The following is a 17,882-nucleotide window of genomic DNA, read 5'->3' on the forward strand; positions in this document are numbered from 1 at the left end:
TGATCCTGAATTATAATAGGAAACATGCATGAGAGCGATATGTACCCTAACGAGATGTTCTAGTATTTAGGAAACATGCATGAGAGCGATATGTACCCAGACGAGATGTCCTAGTAATTAGGAATATGAACTAAAACTTTAATCCATAGTCCATTACAAATACTAATTTTTCCATGCAATACTATGCACATTATTTTGTTTTAATTTAGCCCGAAACTTATTTTATATTTACGTTACTCATTGTGTCAGACATGGATCGATTAGAATTAATGGGCAATTGGTGTGTTTGGAATCATATGTTAATGCATTGTCGCAGTTTGGGAGTCTATGAAACAAAACCCCATACAATAGGAAACTGGATTTTATTTCTTAAAATAGTTATATGATATAAGTATAATTAATGAAACTACCTGAAATCGACATTATACATTTCTGGAATTCATACAAAAATACAGTGGATACTCTTCAAAAGAATTATATCCAACACTGGTCCAATTCCCAACTTCTCAACCTCAGCAAATTCTAATTTTATTACATCCTAGAATAATATTATATGGTTGAGTAAATATGTGAAACGATAATTGCGACTACATGTAAGAGCAATATGCCACAATGAGTATGATTAAGTGATTATATTCGTAAAAGGGTGCAATAAAAATTCATTTGATATAAAACAAGATGGAACATTTTAATAATGAGAGCTATTCATTTAGGGTACAATTACTGACACCAAGGTAAACAAAGTCAAGGACATGAACGTAAAGGATTACACAGAAACACCGAAAAATTAACAATATTACATTCGAACTCATTATTATCAAAGACAAGCTATGTGGTTGATGTCAATGTATAATAGTGTAAACAGTGTAGGCCAGAGATTCCGAACCTTTTCGAATATAAGGACCCCGTCTTAACTTCAACTTAATGTCGGAAACACACGTTACTGGTTTTACTTATTGGCCCAGTCATTTGAGTAAAATATACATACCTCTTGTTATAACCCTGTTGCCCTGGAGTGGTGCTGGGGTTGCAACCAATATGTTAAGAACCACTGGTAAGTCTATTTTTCCGCTAGCCCATATTGAGGAAATTTTTTCAAAAAATCTACACGATGGGATATTATATGGAAAAAACGTGGTAGTGTGAAATTAGATATTGTTTCCCTTACTAACACCCTTAAAGTAGTTTTGAAAGTTTGCATGCTAAATAGGTTGTTAATGTTCATATTTTATTTTCTTCCGCCACATAAACGTTCTGTTTATTTCAGAATCTTGAGTTGTCAAGTAGTAAGATGAAGCATGTCATTTATTTTCTTCATACGCTACTCAACGGATTATACTGAAACTGTATAAGGTGCTTATGTGGTTTACACACACAAAAGGGATTTACAATTTTGGTCTGCCCACTGATTGTTAAATTTATTGAGAAATAAATATACTAAAAGAGGTATTGTGATAAGTCATGTTTTAGCAATACGCGTGTTATGGCTTTTAGGAGATGAATCATTCTAATTGAAACTTTTTAAACTGAATAAAGAATTTTGGCGCAAATAAGTAGCGTTGCTGAATTTTTAACAATTTCATCTTTTGGCGAATAAGTTTAAAAATTGCATACAGTGATCTTTTTAGAGAAGGCAAACGGCAAGCGTATTCAAGGATATATCTTAAACATTTTACGGTAGTGTAGCGCTTGGTACAGATAAGCAAGATTATACATTTTATCTTTCCCATTTTTATTTTAGTTATTTTATTTCCAGACAAATTTTATGTTGAGTAGTCAGGTCTAGAAGACACTGGCTCCCTCAAAAGGTTTGGAAGGATAATATTCAATTCATGACTAAAACAATGATACTAACTTCTACAAAAAGGTATACTTTTTTTCGGTAGCCTCCTGTCATGTAAATATCTGACCAAATGTGTCCCAAATGGAAGTAGAATCCTAGGTGATTCATTCTCGTCACGTTTACGAAGCCACTTAGCTAATTCAATTCAAATAAGAAAGATCAAATAATGTAAAAGTACAACATGCTTGCAGGGATGCAGATGCATGTGACGGCATCAGTATTTAACTATTTGAACATTACATGAAGTTGGAAAACTGAAAACAGAACGAACTCCGTCCAGCATGGTAGAATCTATCAGTATAGAAATACATGTATATCGGAGCAAAATAGCAGCGAACAGCGATAATACATTAGGGCGAAGGAATAGGTTATACTGAAATTCATGAGAAAATATAGCAATGCATAATGGTGTCTGTACTAGATATCATATTGGCATGTATAATAAATGCAATATTCTTAGATGATGCAAGTTCCATACAGGTATTTGAAATTTGCAAAGGATGCATGTGATAATTAAATCTTCCAATAAACCATTTTCCTTGGTCCAGGCTTTTAGTACTACTGATATGTTCCTATTCTTCTCTTTATAATTATTCCTATTCTTCTTCTTCTTTTTCTTCTTCTTCTTCTTCTTCTTCTTCTTATTATTATTATTATTATTATTATTATTATTACGTACAATAATGCTTTAATAGTTACTAATAACTGAACCATATGGAAATGAACTCAAACGACCCATGATTTTAACAACGACATTTTTTGCATATCATAAACCTGTTATGGTTATCTCTAGTAGCACAATAACTGCTGCAGCAATAGCAGTGAGAATATAATGCCCCAGAAGGGTGTGCTTCCTGCTTTCTCCTCTTGGTTTGTTACAGTAGTTGGCATTGCAATATTTGTAGAACTGACTTTAGAAGGTGTAGATGATTTCTCAGTCACACCAGCTATACTGGAAGATGGTGACGAATCAGTCACAATCAAATCTGACCTGGAAGGAGCAGAAGCGGTATAATTTGGCTTAATTTGGTTTGTTACATTTCGTGGCGTAGTTGGCATTATACTATTCGTATAGCTGGCTAGTGTAGGTGCAGACGACTTCTCAACCACAACAGATGAACCTGAAGATGGTGCTGAATCGGTTCCAATCAAATCTGGCGTGAAAGGAGTTGAAGCGGTATAACTTGACTTCAATTGCGTTGTAGTCATTGTGCCATTTGTCACAAATATCGATGGTATTGTGTACGCTTCGTTAGTTGATGATGCTGAGTGTGACGTCTTCGTAGTTATTAACATCGCAGTATTTAACGGTGATGTAGTCACGTCTCCATCATGTACTTTCACGGTCACGACCGCCAATGATGATTTGGATGGGATACCCGAGTCTTCGACAATAACCTCAAATGTGATATCACCAACAGAAGTAAATGTATTCGCCACAGTTATTTCTCCGGTGTTCGTCTCCAGTGAAAACTGTCCGGAAATTTCATTCTTGAGTTTAAATGAATATGTGTCGTTATCCATGTCATAGGCTTTCAATGTCAAGACTGTGGTCCCCAGTACAGCGTTAATTGAAACTTCTGCCATATATTCGGAAGAACTGAATTTTGGGGCATACATGTTTCTTGGTCCGAATGTAAGGTTGTAGCTTATTTCGATCGCTTCTTTGCTATCTCGTGATATAAAGTCCAATAAATGAAATAAGAAAACATTCTTGATATGCGTGGTTTGCCATGCATTTTTCTCCACCCAAATTTCTCTTCCATCGGTTCTAACTACTTTTAACAAATATTCATCATTGGCTAGGTTTGAATTTGTGACTTTATTTTCAGCTCTAGCGTAGAACCAAGAGGAAGCATTTGTAACAACTGTAAGCTGCACGACTTTATATCTTTTCGAAGATGGCTGAGTGATTGTATCCAAAAGCTTGAATGTTGTTACATTACCTACAAATACTTGATGGACATCACTTCCATTAGCGCTGTTAAAAAGTCTATCTGGCATGTCATTTTCGTCAACAACGTCATTCACAAGAAAGTCGTCTAGACCGTCGTCTTTGGAAGAGTGGTCAATGCGAACTGAATATATGAGCTCATGGTATCCAAGTTCGTCAAGTAGGGATAGTTGTGGATCACCAAGTGGATTTATGTTTTCAAACGTTGCACTGTAATTATAGAATGTACCTTTCAACGTTGAGGTTAGTAACCACCTTGCGGTTTTTGATTCGAACGAATTAATATCGCCAAAATTAACTGTAAGGGAGGGTGCAAGAGGATTGTTTCCAAGTTGAGCGCCAATAATTTTAAATGTGATAAGAAGTCCCTTTTCATTTTCTATAATTTCAGGTTGAGCAGAAGATATTTTTAGAGCACGTGCAATTCCATATCCAGCATTCATTACCATTACAGCCAAAGTGAATGGCACAATAGGTTCAATAACGTTCTGAGTGAGAGGGTCATCGCCTCTCACGTACTTTTCGTGGAAGTAATGTACGACGAGACTTGGATTAGGTTTCACTGTTATCGTATCAGGTAAAAGGGGCACGGAGAAATTGGAACCACCGACGGTATAGGACAAACGTCCACCAACGTCGTATAGAGTATCATCTTGCGGCGCAGCATTTGAATAAGGTATCATCAGCCATTCTGCAAATCCCGATATATCGATGCCTAACCGCCCAGTACCATCAACTGCAGTTATATCATTCAACGTGGGTTTTCCTACAAACAAATGAAATAACAAAAACTGCTGAAATTTAACGATGTAAATTTTATCTTGCAATGTGCTGACCTCGGCTAGATTTGAATCAATTAAACATGTAACATCGTCGTATTCCATGTAATGTATTCCATGTTAATGTATCTACTTTATATATAACAAAACCATTTTAGGAAGCACTGGACTACAATATCGGTGAAAGATATTTCATTGTGGTTCTCGAAAAAAAGTTGTTAATTGCGCATTGTGTTCTACACAACGTGTTTTTTGAAAGTAGTTTTCACATAAATCAATGCCCAATAGTTTAATGTACACAATCTGCTTCAAATAGGAAAAACGAAGTACATCTTATCCATGCAATCAACAAATGCTATTAAATGTGGCGTTCAAAGATATTATTGATATAGAACAGTTAGTAAACATCTTCAATTATTTGCGGAAGTCTCAAGAAAGGAATGCACTTCAAAATGTGGACAATTATGATAAAGCATGCAAATGTGGCATAAATCGCTAATAAAGGTCTTATTCTAGAGTAAATATTCCATGCCTTTCATTTGTAAGCAATATTCACAAACAATACTGAATCTTAATTCACAACAACAACATCAATTGCTGATTTAGATCGGTTGGTTTATTCCAACTAGAGTGGTTTATGTAGCATTTCCTTGCTTAATTTATGGTGATGAGCTTGCTATAGTTTAATTGTTATAATGACGTCTTTTTTACTGAGTAGCCTGGTGTAAACACGTGTTCATCTGATGACACCAATATGTATTCATCAAGGAACAATTTCCGAGGAAAAATGGTATTTCGTATTGGAAGGCCTTATAACATAGGAAAACTCAAAGGGAGCAGCATGGGCGGTGTAAAAAGCAATCTTTCTTACCAATAGAAAATTTATTGTTTGCAGGTTCACCAATTCCATAAGTCTGTAAAATTTCTATTTCAACCTTGATATTTTCTAGAGGAGCCTTTTCACCATTCTCGATTTCAAGGCGCGCATTAAAAGCGTCTCGTGTGAAAACAAGCTCTTGGACGATCCGAACTCTAACTTTCGCACAGACTCCGTCATCTTCGGCACTACCCTGCAATAACGATTTAAATAGTCTTTTTAGGACGTGTGAATCAAAACATGAAACATACTATTACAGTAAGTTAGGTTTCAGTTAAATGTTTGTAAAAGTCACTTCGGCGGAACTTTGGTTTGCAGTAACATTATGCATAAATCCAGTGTCAATCTGAAACCACTTTATACTAGATAAACAAATTTCATCATTATTATTACATGACACAGACCATACGGATTAATGTGCTTGTCAGGCTCTAATCAGCGACTGAACACTACCGAAGGCTCGTCGATCCAGTAACATTTGCATGAGTCTTAATGAATTTAAGAAAGGAAATGAACTTCAAATAAATCATTTTATATTTCTAGGAAACGTTGGATTCGAAATATTTGCCTTGCGTTCGTGTCTGACTTAGTTTTAGGCTCGGATAGTGGCCCTTAGCACCGTAACGAGCAATTCATATCCCGATAATATTAAACAAGTTTTTGAGTAATATTTTAATCATTTTGAAACTAGTACGTATGTATGTATGTATGTATGTATGTATGTATGTATGTATGTATGTATCAGTTAAAGTTAATAAAACTGAGATCGATGAAAACTAAGATAATTTTCATCATAATTACTGTCTTTCTTTGTTAGTAAGTATTTTTTCAATTTATAAATTCATTACATGTAGTATCACTATCAGAAATGGGCAGGTATGCAAAGAGGAGTAAATCTGTACAGTGAAATTACTAAATGTTCCATGGACTACGCCATATGACTGGATGAAACCACTGTCATTAAACAAGATATGTACTACGCGATATGACTGGATGAAACTCGTGTCATTAAACAAGATATGGACTACGCCATATGACTGGATGAAACCAGTGCCATTACACAAGATATGGACTATGCCATATGACTGGATGAAACCAGTGTCATTAGACAAGATAAGCACCTGCTGTGTCAATATTATATGATAGTACCTCGTTCTGCTTCTCAACAGTCTTGTACGTATTTGCTGCATTGTCAAAATTGGCGAATATTGAATCAAAGCCTCTCTAAAAAAAGAAAATGAAACGGTGCACATCACATTAGATTAGAATCTGGTATCTCTTTTGAAATATCCTGAATGCAAAAAAAATATGAAATTATTTTGAATGGTGAATTATGCAATGTTAATTAATTAGAACGATAAACACACGATGTGCGATTAACCATAAACGCATAATTAAATTGATTCACTGTGAAAACACCGTTACTCTTTTATTTGCATGAAACACTCGAATACCTTTGATTCCAATTGCCTTCAAAAACGAATAGAACGTTTTTGATGTAGCTATCTGTTACTTCTGCCTTAAACTAGATTCATCGCTATTGTTCATAGGTTCGAAACTTTATAACCAGCTGTAAACAGAAAGATCATTTCTTCCTTTGTACATCCAGCCATTGGAAATCTAAATATCTTAATATTGAAAAGCATTTTACGGCTAGAGTGATTAATCGCCAGAAGCTCTTAAAACAGCAAAAAGAAAGCAGTTACAGCTGAACAGTAGTTTTCATGGATTCTGATACTTTGTATTTCGGTTGCAAATAGTAAGATGTGTCCAACACAATGCGAACATTCGCGCCAAGCTCTGACAAAAAGAGATACAAAAAATATCCACATTTGGCACGGACAAAGCACGACAAAAATATCAAGTTATTGTGAAAAATGAAAAGATGAAAACAAAAGGAAAATAACAAGTTAACAGTAATAAACTATATGAATAATGAGAATAAGACATCCTGACTTCTAACAAGATCCGATGCAATTTCGTAGCATGATGGCACTGTACCCTTAGAATGGCTTAACTATATACGTCATTACAAAGACTTCGGGCTACATACGGTGCAATCTAGTTTGTTGCTTTAGCTTTCGCTTCTAGTCGTTGCGTTTAAGAAATAGGTTTTGCAGCTTTAGATAAATCGGCTGAATTCTGCGGCCTCTAAAGAACGTACCGTACAGTACCTTTCGATACGCAATAATGAAGCCACGCCAGTTGTATATTCTTTAGCAATACAATGTATGTCATATTAGAAAAAATGAAAGAAATAATATATGTGAAATATGCAAATATGAATTTGTATATGTGACCTGCTTTGCAGTAATAACATCATTCAGATATTGGTTAATTCTAGGTGAAAGTTTATTTAAAGGTATCACAAGACTGGTATCCGTAATTTCCGAGAGAGTTCCATTTTCCCAAGCGGCGGCTGAAAGAAAAAGAAAGACATATCAGAAACACACATATGCTTGTTAAACTTATTTGTGTCCATTGATTAATTTCAATAAGATTTATTTTTTAAGAACTTACAGAACCAATGTAACATTTCTGGTGCATATAAATCGTGTATTTTAGCAATTATTTTTACCGTTAGAAAAAGCACACAATTAGGACGTTTTGAAGGACGATACGTTAAACATATCATTGCCTTTATTTCAAAATAGAAAATGTGAGTACTGGGGAAGAAAGAAAATTAAAGATAATTACATTTTAACAGGAAATTGTATATTAAGGACACCAATGAAAAGCATCTTGTTACCAGGTTACCAAAGGCCGCATACATCGAGGGTGAATAGTTTTAGAATAATTCTGCAAATATAACTTAAACAATCTCTGTAGTTTATTTGTTACATTTATGAACGAACATGTTCTTATTTTAAAGACAGATTTTAAAGTATGGCCAGGCGAAAGATAATTTCTGTTCTGTACATTGTTAATCACTAATTCGTGTATTAATTGTTTCAGTTTTACCTGTGTTATTCCAGCGAATAAGAAACGTGTTCAAAACTGTTTTCGATTCTTGGTTTCCCACAGTTCCAAGTACTTTGCTTCTTTCGTCTGCAGTTAGTAAGGTTCCTCCCGGGCTATTGTCAGAGACAACCATTTTAAAGGAGTCAAACCAGGTTCTGTTCAAATTGTACCTGTAATAATATAGTTCTGCTTATTTCGAACTATGAAATCTTAATAACCGTGGACGGGGATAAATTAGCTTATTTTTAGTATATGTAAATGCTGTGGAAGGATTCAACAAAATGGCCATGGGGTGTCAATTTCGTCAGTATACTATGAATATCCAACTGAAACGACGTGTAGGCGATAATGTAAGAAATCAAGAGGATTAAAATTTCTGAGACATGGCGTCTGACTCACGCAGGCAAAGACTGAGAAGACTGAGCTAAACGACACAATGACTTGGTAGTATTAAGTTGGTTAAGATTGATCAGTAGAGGTGAAACTGTCGGAAATGTTAATCTTCCTAGTTTCGAAAGAGACCAGGTATGCATTAATGGATTATACGAATATCCATATTCATTGCCTAAACACTGGCATAAATAAAACTGATAAGAAAAAGAAAGAGAAAAAACGGAAGGAGAAACGAAAGTACAAGGTTATAAATATATGCTGCTATTATATTCGCTTTGAGGTACACCTTGGACAATACATAAAACATAAGTCAGATGAAAAGGACTCATGCTTGCATTAAGCCCGTAAATGGAGCAATTTGAGCAAACATGATAACAAAGATGATAAACATATACATAGCGTCATCTCCATAGATGTCTGCCATCATTTTCAAGAAGTTGTCTACTGGTTTAGTGGCTTGTATCATGGTTTCAACAACTTCAGAACTGACGTCACGTCGTCGTCTCGCACTACCACATTTGTCAATGACATCCATCACACATCTAGAACCAAAAGGAAAGTACGTATTGACATACTTATACGAGATGACTTTCAAAAACCATTAGCAAAAGGTAGAGAACGTTAACCTTATCGATCTCAGCTTGTTTTATACATATACAAAAGAAAGGACAGATTCCATTTAAAACAATACCCCGAGTACTCTGGTGAATATGTTTATTGTAGCACGTGTGAAATATGTTATATTAATTAGACGATTACTCATTATAATTATACACTGGTTAGTAAACTCAAATTTATTAGTGTTATTTTCGTGATGAAATGGTAATGGTTCATATTCATGCATTATTAGAAAAGAGGCAAGAAGTAAAATTGATTTGCTCGATATTAAGAATTAAATACAGTAATGCAACACATGAAGAGCATGGATAATGCTCGATGTTTCTGGTATGCAAGCTATTTGATCTGTGCAATAGTGGTAGTGACTGGGATGGGTAAACAAACAAGGAAAATACATTCCTCCTCTTCTGGTGATTCATTTGAAAAATAATGCTGGGTAAATAACACAGTAAATTTTGTTCTTAGTTAGATGCAACCAATTTCGTTTGGCAAGTTCATATCATAACGGAAAAAATATACTGAAATTATTTCGTAACATTTACGCAGCAGATCCAGAATCCATACCACTTTGTGATTATTATGCAATGTACGACTGTATCCTACCTGACTGTTGTGTAAAGCAACGCATATGGGCCGTGAACAACACCGAACACACAGGCGAATGCGGTATCGGCTAATCCCAGAACAGCACTCAGGGTTCCAAGAATGGCATCCCCGCCACTTCTCTGGGTTAAAAAAGGGATGTCACAAGTTTATTAACTTATACCCTTCATAACGAGAAATAGGCGTATTTTGATTTGATATATCACTAAAGATGAAACAAAGAAATTTTCTCGAAATTAGCAACCTTCGTTAAAATTATTGTTAAAACAAATTTACATTGTAAAGATCCAACGTAACAATACTATTATAGTTAAAGAAGCAATCAAAACAAGATAATACATTAAATAGATGTTTAATAATGTTTATCAAAGCGTGTCAAAAAACAGTTATTACGAATGTTAACGACTATATGCTATTATTTGAAACACATGCAACTAATCGGCATTCAAAACCCTCTCTCATTATGAACTCTGATAAATCACATCGAAAAGCACAAACAGAAAAATCAATAACTTTCACGTTTAAACTAGTGTTTTTCCATGACAAAGATGACGGCTATAATGACTTTAAGAAGAACAACACTCACTGCATATGCAGTTCCCAAGTCAGCCACAGCATAAGCACATCCTACAATGGGATGATAAGCTAGAGCGCATGATTTGATTAATGTCTTTGCACAATCACATGACAATGGCGTCACGGGATTATAGGAAACCGATGAGCCGGAACTACTAGAGCCGCCGCCACCACCGTCTGCAAATATTTGTATGAGACAAACAGAATCTAACATCTCAATATAAAATGGTTGATAAAACATCCAAGTTCGGAGAAACTAAATGTATGTTTTACGCATTAGTGTTTGGTGAATTATGATTTTGAAAATATTAAAGAATTATTGGCTCAAGATTAGTATCTGTATAAGAACTGTGTATATTATATTGATTATATTTTCATAAGGACATATTCAAATGATAAAAATACTGCCACAATGACCATATTATTTTCATCGCCACAGTGAACGATCTCTCTTTCGGAACTACTTTCTTTTCCCTTCAGGAGAAAAATGTGCCCCTTTTGTGTTATTGGAACTCATATTTCCATGTTTTTATTTTTGCATGCATCATGGACACTCACAGTGTCTACACGCACATGACCTGTTGATTTGCAAAGAATTACCGTATACTGGCACACCGTATTTGTTAGATACCAATCAAGGAGTCATACATAAAAGATGACCAATTAGCTGTAAATGAATGTTCCAGTACTAGTTTATTTTGTCTTTTCTCTCCTTCCTGCTATCATGAACTTTCGTAAGTGATGCCAATTTCGCAATTCAACATACTGTGTCTACTACATCCTAAATCGATATTCACGTATTCTTGCGAGAAATGATTGTGTCTCTGTACTGAGGACCAGCTTTAGTATGAAATGAGTTCGATGTACCTAATAACACATCTCACCATCGTGCGCAGCAGAAAACGTACAATTAACAGCTTCACGCCATACAATATCTACAATCTTTATGCGTCCAAACACTTTTCTATTCAGTTATTCTTTGAAGAGGCCGTGAAGACACTTGAACATTGTATACCAATAATACTCTACGATAAACATTTCTAGGAGAAAAAAAATAGTAATTCTATATAGCGATGAGTTGTTTTATGTAGCAGTTGTTACATGCACCATAGTCGTCTTTAAAATGATCGTTAAATCAGGCGTTGATTAGTATTGATAGCAAACAGAAATGAAATGACAATCGAAAATTGGATGCATCCTCTGCTACCGACCTAGAATGAAAGCTTGCCAAGGCCAAGCACAAATTACTTTTCAAATTTACAAATAAAGAAAACGAAGAACCATTTCATTACAAGTAAATTAACAATCATTATGCTATTTTGTGTAGAAATTTTACGCTCTGAAGTCTATCAAATACAACCGCTCGTTGATGTTACTGCTTTCTAAAAAACTGCGTCGTCAAAATCCCTGCATAAAATGTGTTAGCAAACTAATTATATACGTACGGAACATAGTCCATATTGTGACAAAATACACATATTGAAGCATGGTATGTACACGCTAATTTCGTCAAACATCGCCCTCACCAAACAATTTGTAAATATATTTCCAGCGATATAGCAATGCAGCTTTTAATAACGGTGGATAAAAACTGAATAACCCAATGGACATTTTTTTAGTTGCATTTATACATGTATAATAAAAGCGACTTAAGGCAGATATACGAAAATTTATCAATCGTGAAGTGGAAACATTTTTTAGTGTGGCTGATGGGTTACCCACCCATGATATTACAAGGTTTACACTTTATTCTTCAAGCATTTCCGTATTTCTACTCAAAAATGCAAAAAAGTTCTACGCATTAGTACAATATCGATTTAGACATCCCCAGATGAATAAAAGACATATCCAAACATCGAGGGGGGTATTACATGAAATATAAATTGAATGTGTTTTCTAAAACGTAAACTATTTAAAATTATTGAAGTAATGGAAGGTTCTTTTTATATGTTTATGCTGTATTTGATTATATAAAAATTATGTTAAAATAGTTTTAGTAGCATTACTCACAAGAAACACCTCCTCCTCCACCACCACCTCCATCACCTCCACCACCTACACCACCGAATCCACATGGTAATGGCGGACGTCCAGGGTATTCTCTTGTTAGTGTGACGTCAAGATTTCGTGTCTGCAACCCGGCACAGTCATAGTCGTATAGAAGCAAGAGTCCACAAAATGCCAAAGCAGCTACATTGCGTTTTGTTTTACTTTTTAATGTGGCTTTCACCGGAACGATTAGAGTTGTATTTGCTTCTATGCTGCCTATTGACTCTACCGTCTTGAAATTGAAAACAAAATATATGGATTAATTTCTTCACCACTTAGTATTTGCAATTTCATCCTCCTTGCTTGTCGAATTTGTTCAGGTGAGGTCTGAACACAGCTATTACTTGAAAGCATGACTGTTTTACATAACTGATTTTATCGTTTGCTTTTCCTTCCACAGTTTTTGATGTTACAAGACAAGCGAAATATATTCAATTATTGTTGTAGACGATATATCACTAACTCATCAAACAAAAAACGATCAAGGTCGGAAAGGACTTTATCTCTTTTGAAATAGTGTTATGGATATATGAAAGAATGAAAGAGTCCTTATATGCTCTCTTGTCTTTGGCATGTAAGGAATATGTTTCTTTCTCGCACTTCGCCTGCTATACAGGAACGAAATATTTAGGGTTTGATATCGCTCGGAGGTCACTATAGAGTACCCATAAATTTCAAATCGCATGAGCATCATTATGCCCTGAACGTAATCGTATTATTGCATAAACATACATGTATGATCTATATTTCTGTTATTCATAAATTCATAGTGTATCGTTCCGAGCAGTCGATATCCAGAATTTGGTAAGATAGTGGTTGAATACTGACTTTAGAGTTGTTAGAGCAGTAGAACAGGACGTCCAAATTCGAACATTCCTGAGAGGTAAAAAGAGACAGAAAAGAAGCAATAAATATAGGTATGAACAAACACGTACACAGAGCTATACTGTACTTACGGATTTAAAATTCAAGTACGGGTGACTGGTGGGCAAGGAAAAACGTAGATTATCTGCTCGAATAAGTCCATGATTTTTAATTGTAAATTCAATAATATCTGTTTCGCCTAGTTCATAGGGAATGGTGTTGACCTTTGCTGGTTCTATTGTCACCACTGGCATAGGAACCTGCAATTAGAATGAAATCCCATCAGATCTGTTTCTGGTATGTAACGGACCATTGCTTGCTTGTAGACAATGAAAGCCCGTCATATTATATTAGGAGATATGTTTACTTTCTTTCCTGTGTCATAATTAAATGAAAAAGAAAATAACAAAGACAGTCTAAGTATGTTTATACTCTTGAGCAAAAGACCACATTGTTTAATAATCTAGACAGCAAATAAGAAATTTGACTAACTAGTTATTGCCGAAACAAATCAAGAGATTATCTTAGCATACAGTTCATACGTTCTGTTACATGCGGAAGAAACCCATAAAAAAGATCTAATGAACAGAAAGCACCACAATAGGTAGAGAAGATGGATTTCGAAGGATAACAGGTATGCGTATGTTTTATTTTTTAACTTATGTTTCTATAGTTTCAGAATTCGCACGAAGAAAAGAAATATATTTGCACACAAAATACACTGTGACAAATGGTTGCTCAACAACGGCCAACCTCCAACAGTCTCAAACGCTTGTAAAGATATCCATCAAGACCGCATAATTAAATATTTTATGCTGAAGTTTACCGCCCATCATTCAGAAACAAATACGTTTATCTGAGGAAACATGCGATGATGTTAAAAATATACCACGCGCCTCTTTCGAGGAATAAGTTGTAAAAGTATCCTTTTAAGCACCATGACGTCCATGCCAGTTTTTAGATATTAATTGACAAATATACTTGGTCTTGCAGTCCTTGAATAAGAATGATGCTAAGATTCATTCAGTAATTTGGTGGAGATATCTAAATATGTTAAATATACATCTTATTACGTTACCTACTCGTATTATTCACATAAACCTCGAACATTTTTCTAACGTTATTATATTCCATTTTGAAAACGAAGGACGTGATCTGGGATAGCGTTCTTCACAGTTCTTCAACACCTAGCACTTTTGTCATGCTTGTCTCCTAACCATGATGTCACATAGATTGCACTCGTTTAGAAACTCAGATATCATTCACATCAAAATTCAAAACACGTTTGTCTTACTCTTACACCATTTAGCTATCTAGTACTTACAAATGTTTCAAATGTAGATTCCAATTTAATGACGTAAACATCCTGAACAGTAGTTGGGGTCACGGTCCAGGTATATTTTACCGCTACTCTCTGTAAGAATATATCCATCTGGCTATTCTCGGGTTTTGCCAATATGACTGTACTGTATGTCGAATGGCCATCAGCTCCTGCATAGACCGTGTACTGGTCCTCGTAGATGTTTTCAAATGTCACACGACCTGTAAGTCGTTGATAAAGATAATATGTTCTGCAGATTGGATAACCTACGAAATAAGCTAACGTTTTGAAAGATATTTATCGTTTTGAAGAGTTGCTTTTTCTTAACGGAATCAATGATCTTTGACATAGCGGTTAAGACAAGAAACAAACTTATGCCAATACGCTTTATTAGAAATCAAACCAATATTATAGGAAATACCGTTTGTAATATAAAAATAATAGTTAACTAGTGAGAAAACATTGGAAATGCAAATGATGTTAATAAATTATCCATTATATCATATGTTTCTGTAACATAAGAATATACTATTTGTGTTTGAATTTTATTGTGACAAATATTTACTGAAAAATTGCGCTTCTTATCTAATTTCTACTGATCTGCAATATTTTTCACTTTAGCGCTGCATTTACCAATGCGTATATTTGTCCAATATCTTAAAGATAATAAGAATTATGTTCATCTGCCCAGCTGTTTGCATTTTTGTCACGCCTTTATCACATCAGTAACTGAAGTTTGCTGAGTCGAAATTCTACAAGTTTTTAGACTATATTAGTTGTAGAGGTCGATTAGCTTAGCACGTTGAAGTACATATATTTTTGTAGCGTTTTCAAATAAAGGACATACAAATTATTACGTTTCTAGGGTTAATCTAACAAAGTTATTTAAACAGTTATACAGTTTTTAGAATGCGATAAGAATTTATGATACCATGAGTTATTTGCTTCGTTCGCTAATTTACAACAATGTTCAATTCTCATTGGCCTGGCAATGTAAATATAAGATTATTTAAAATAATAACTTGTTCTGGATAGTCCAGACCTTCGGAAAGATATTTAAATGATTAAATTATATCACCAACGTCAGCATCAGCACCTAGAAGGAAATTTTTCATAAAAAACGTTAGGTAAAAAGGAAACTCTCCCACTGTTTCTGATAATGCAATGTGTAATATCCAATCAAGAATGCACATTCATATCCATATACACACATGTATATATGTGATTTTTATAGCATCATGATAATGTGTAACGAAACGATTCAATCATGATATTAAAGCTTGATGTTGGATGAAAAGGAAGATCTACAACTATATAATCATAATTATTAAATTAAAATGATAGACGGAGTTATTACTAGTGAACTGAAGTTAAAATATTAAAGACGTATGATCAGGAGTGCATAATATTTAAGAAAGTATTTTGTTTACAATAATTTATCGCAGCCGTAAGGAGGACCATCTCCGTGGTTCTATGCGTCTGCGTATAGAAATGATCAGAGATATTGACAGCAATACACATATTAATGACAATCATACCTGTTTCATTGGTAGTGAAACGTTTTTCCGAGTATTGTCTTTGTGGATTGCTTAGTCGCACTTCTGCTCCACTGACAAGAGGTGCCCCAGACGCGAAGTATGTGTACTCGTCCTTGATAGTGAAGGTCAAGTCGAGGCGCCGAATAGATGTAATAAAGAACCTGTAGCCAAACGTGGCAGAAGCTAGATCTGAATTTACAGCTATTGTTCCACTCATTTCTCCCAGCCCTGCGTCTGGTGGTATCGTTAAGGCAATCGACATTGTTGCAACTTCTCCAGGAGCTATGTTTATATTTTCTGAAGATGTGGATGAATTGTCCTTAACATTAGAAAATGACACAAGAGAAAGGCGCCGATCATTTGGAAGATCTGGAACAATATTTTTGGCTGCGACTTCTCCCTGGTTACTCAACTTTACCTCAACTATAGCCTGTGTTCCGAGAATAATATTTTCTGATATTAAATTTGGGTTGAAAATAAGTAATGGTCTTCTAATTGTTAAACGAATGTATACTTGTAGTCTGGCTGTTGTGCCCTCACCAGAAGCGAATAGTACGTATATCGTCCCAAACAAAGGTTTGGCTTCAGTCATCACTAAATCAAATGCTATTTCTTCTGCATTATCAAGAGTTGCCAGGAATGGATCAGAAGACCTATTGGAATTGGAACCTGATACTCTTGCAAATGCACCACTTACTCCATCAACCTGAAAAATGTCAAGTATTACATGTTTAAAGGATTCTGAATTGTAAACATTACATTTGGAAATACTTTTATTGACAGAAAGACGCTGAGAGATTAGATCACTCTGGGTTTAAAATTCGACACTACTGAATATTATAATACAATATTATAGCAGCAACAGAAGTCAGTGGTGTTTTATTTAAAAAGTGTTCAAAACGCAGTGGGGATAAAAGCATCTATACTAATAATACTACCATTCGCCACGCTACCTGTTAATTTCTAAAAGTAAAGTGTAATTTGGATATACGATGCTATGGGCGCTAAATCACAACAAATGATGTAATCTCATGTTTGCTCATGTCTCATCAATGCCCACATATTACATTAGTAATCAGAAACATCGATTGAAATAATTACGAATATAAAATAAATGTCACCTTAGAACAAGGTTTTAGTATGATCGGTGTAGTTGTGTGGGTGTTGAACTAAATGCACGGATTCCGAATAATATAGAGTTTTTCATATCATATATGGAAGTTTTCGTAACATTTCATTGATATTTAATTGGTAATTGACAGGATGCTCGAACAGTTTATTTGTTTCATTTGGACACTATCATCTGCACTATATGCGTAGAAGAGCTAGTTTTCTAGGAAACATTGGCTCTTTCAGGCATGTATTTCCCAAACGATCTCAAGTTTAAACAACATAATCTTACTTTCCGTAATACGATAGGTTCAAATTTAAATCTGATTACAGCTAATCCAATTGAATAGCTTTCTTTCTAACCCTAAACTTCTTACACAATGATGAAACTATATC

At 34.8% G+C, this 17,882-nt stretch overlaps 1 protein-coding gene across 1 annotated transcript in view; it reads right to left on the reverse strand.

The window, feature by feature from the left end:
- Positions 1 to 343: 343 nt before the first annotated feature.
- The window catches only part of LOC149772578 (uncharacterized), a 92,459-nt gene continuing 74,920 nt past the window's right edge, over positions 344 to 17,882 (reverse strand). Inside the window, exons 22-33 of the mRNA XM_089947632.1 lie at positions 16,377 to 17,082; positions 14,842 to 15,059; positions 13,610 to 13,777; positions 12,615 to 12,885; positions 10,615 to 10,781; positions 10,029 to 10,150; positions 9,203 to 9,349; positions 8,415 to 8,584; positions 7,754 to 7,872; positions 6,603 to 6,677; positions 5,448 to 5,646; positions 344 to 4,563 (exon numbers count right to left, since the gene is read on the reverse strand). Coding sequence (XP_089803758.1) covers positions 2,633 to 4,563; positions 5,448 to 5,646; positions 6,603 to 6,677; positions 7,754 to 7,872; positions 8,415 to 8,584; positions 9,203 to 9,349; positions 10,029 to 10,150; positions 10,615 to 10,781; positions 12,615 to 12,885; positions 13,610 to 13,777; positions 14,842 to 15,059; positions 16,377 to 17,082 — 4,293 coding nt within the window. The 3' untranslated portion in view covers positions 344 to 2,632. The remainder of the gene's footprint in view (positions 4,564 to 5,447; positions 5,647 to 6,602; positions 6,678 to 7,753; positions 7,873 to 8,414; positions 8,585 to 9,202; positions 9,350 to 10,028; positions 10,151 to 10,614; positions 10,782 to 12,614; positions 12,886 to 13,609; positions 13,778 to 14,841; positions 15,060 to 16,376; positions 17,083 to 17,882) is intronic.

The sequence above is a fragment of the Sinohyriopsis cumingii genome, unplaced genomic scaffold, assembly GCF_028554795.1.
Source record: "Sinohyriopsis cumingii isolate HCF-2022 unplaced genomic scaffold, ASM2855479v2 utg001392l, whole genome shotgun sequence".
NCBI classification, from domain to species: Eukaryota; Metazoa; Mollusca; class Bivalvia; order Unionida; family Unionidae; genus Sinohyriopsis; species Sinohyriopsis cumingii.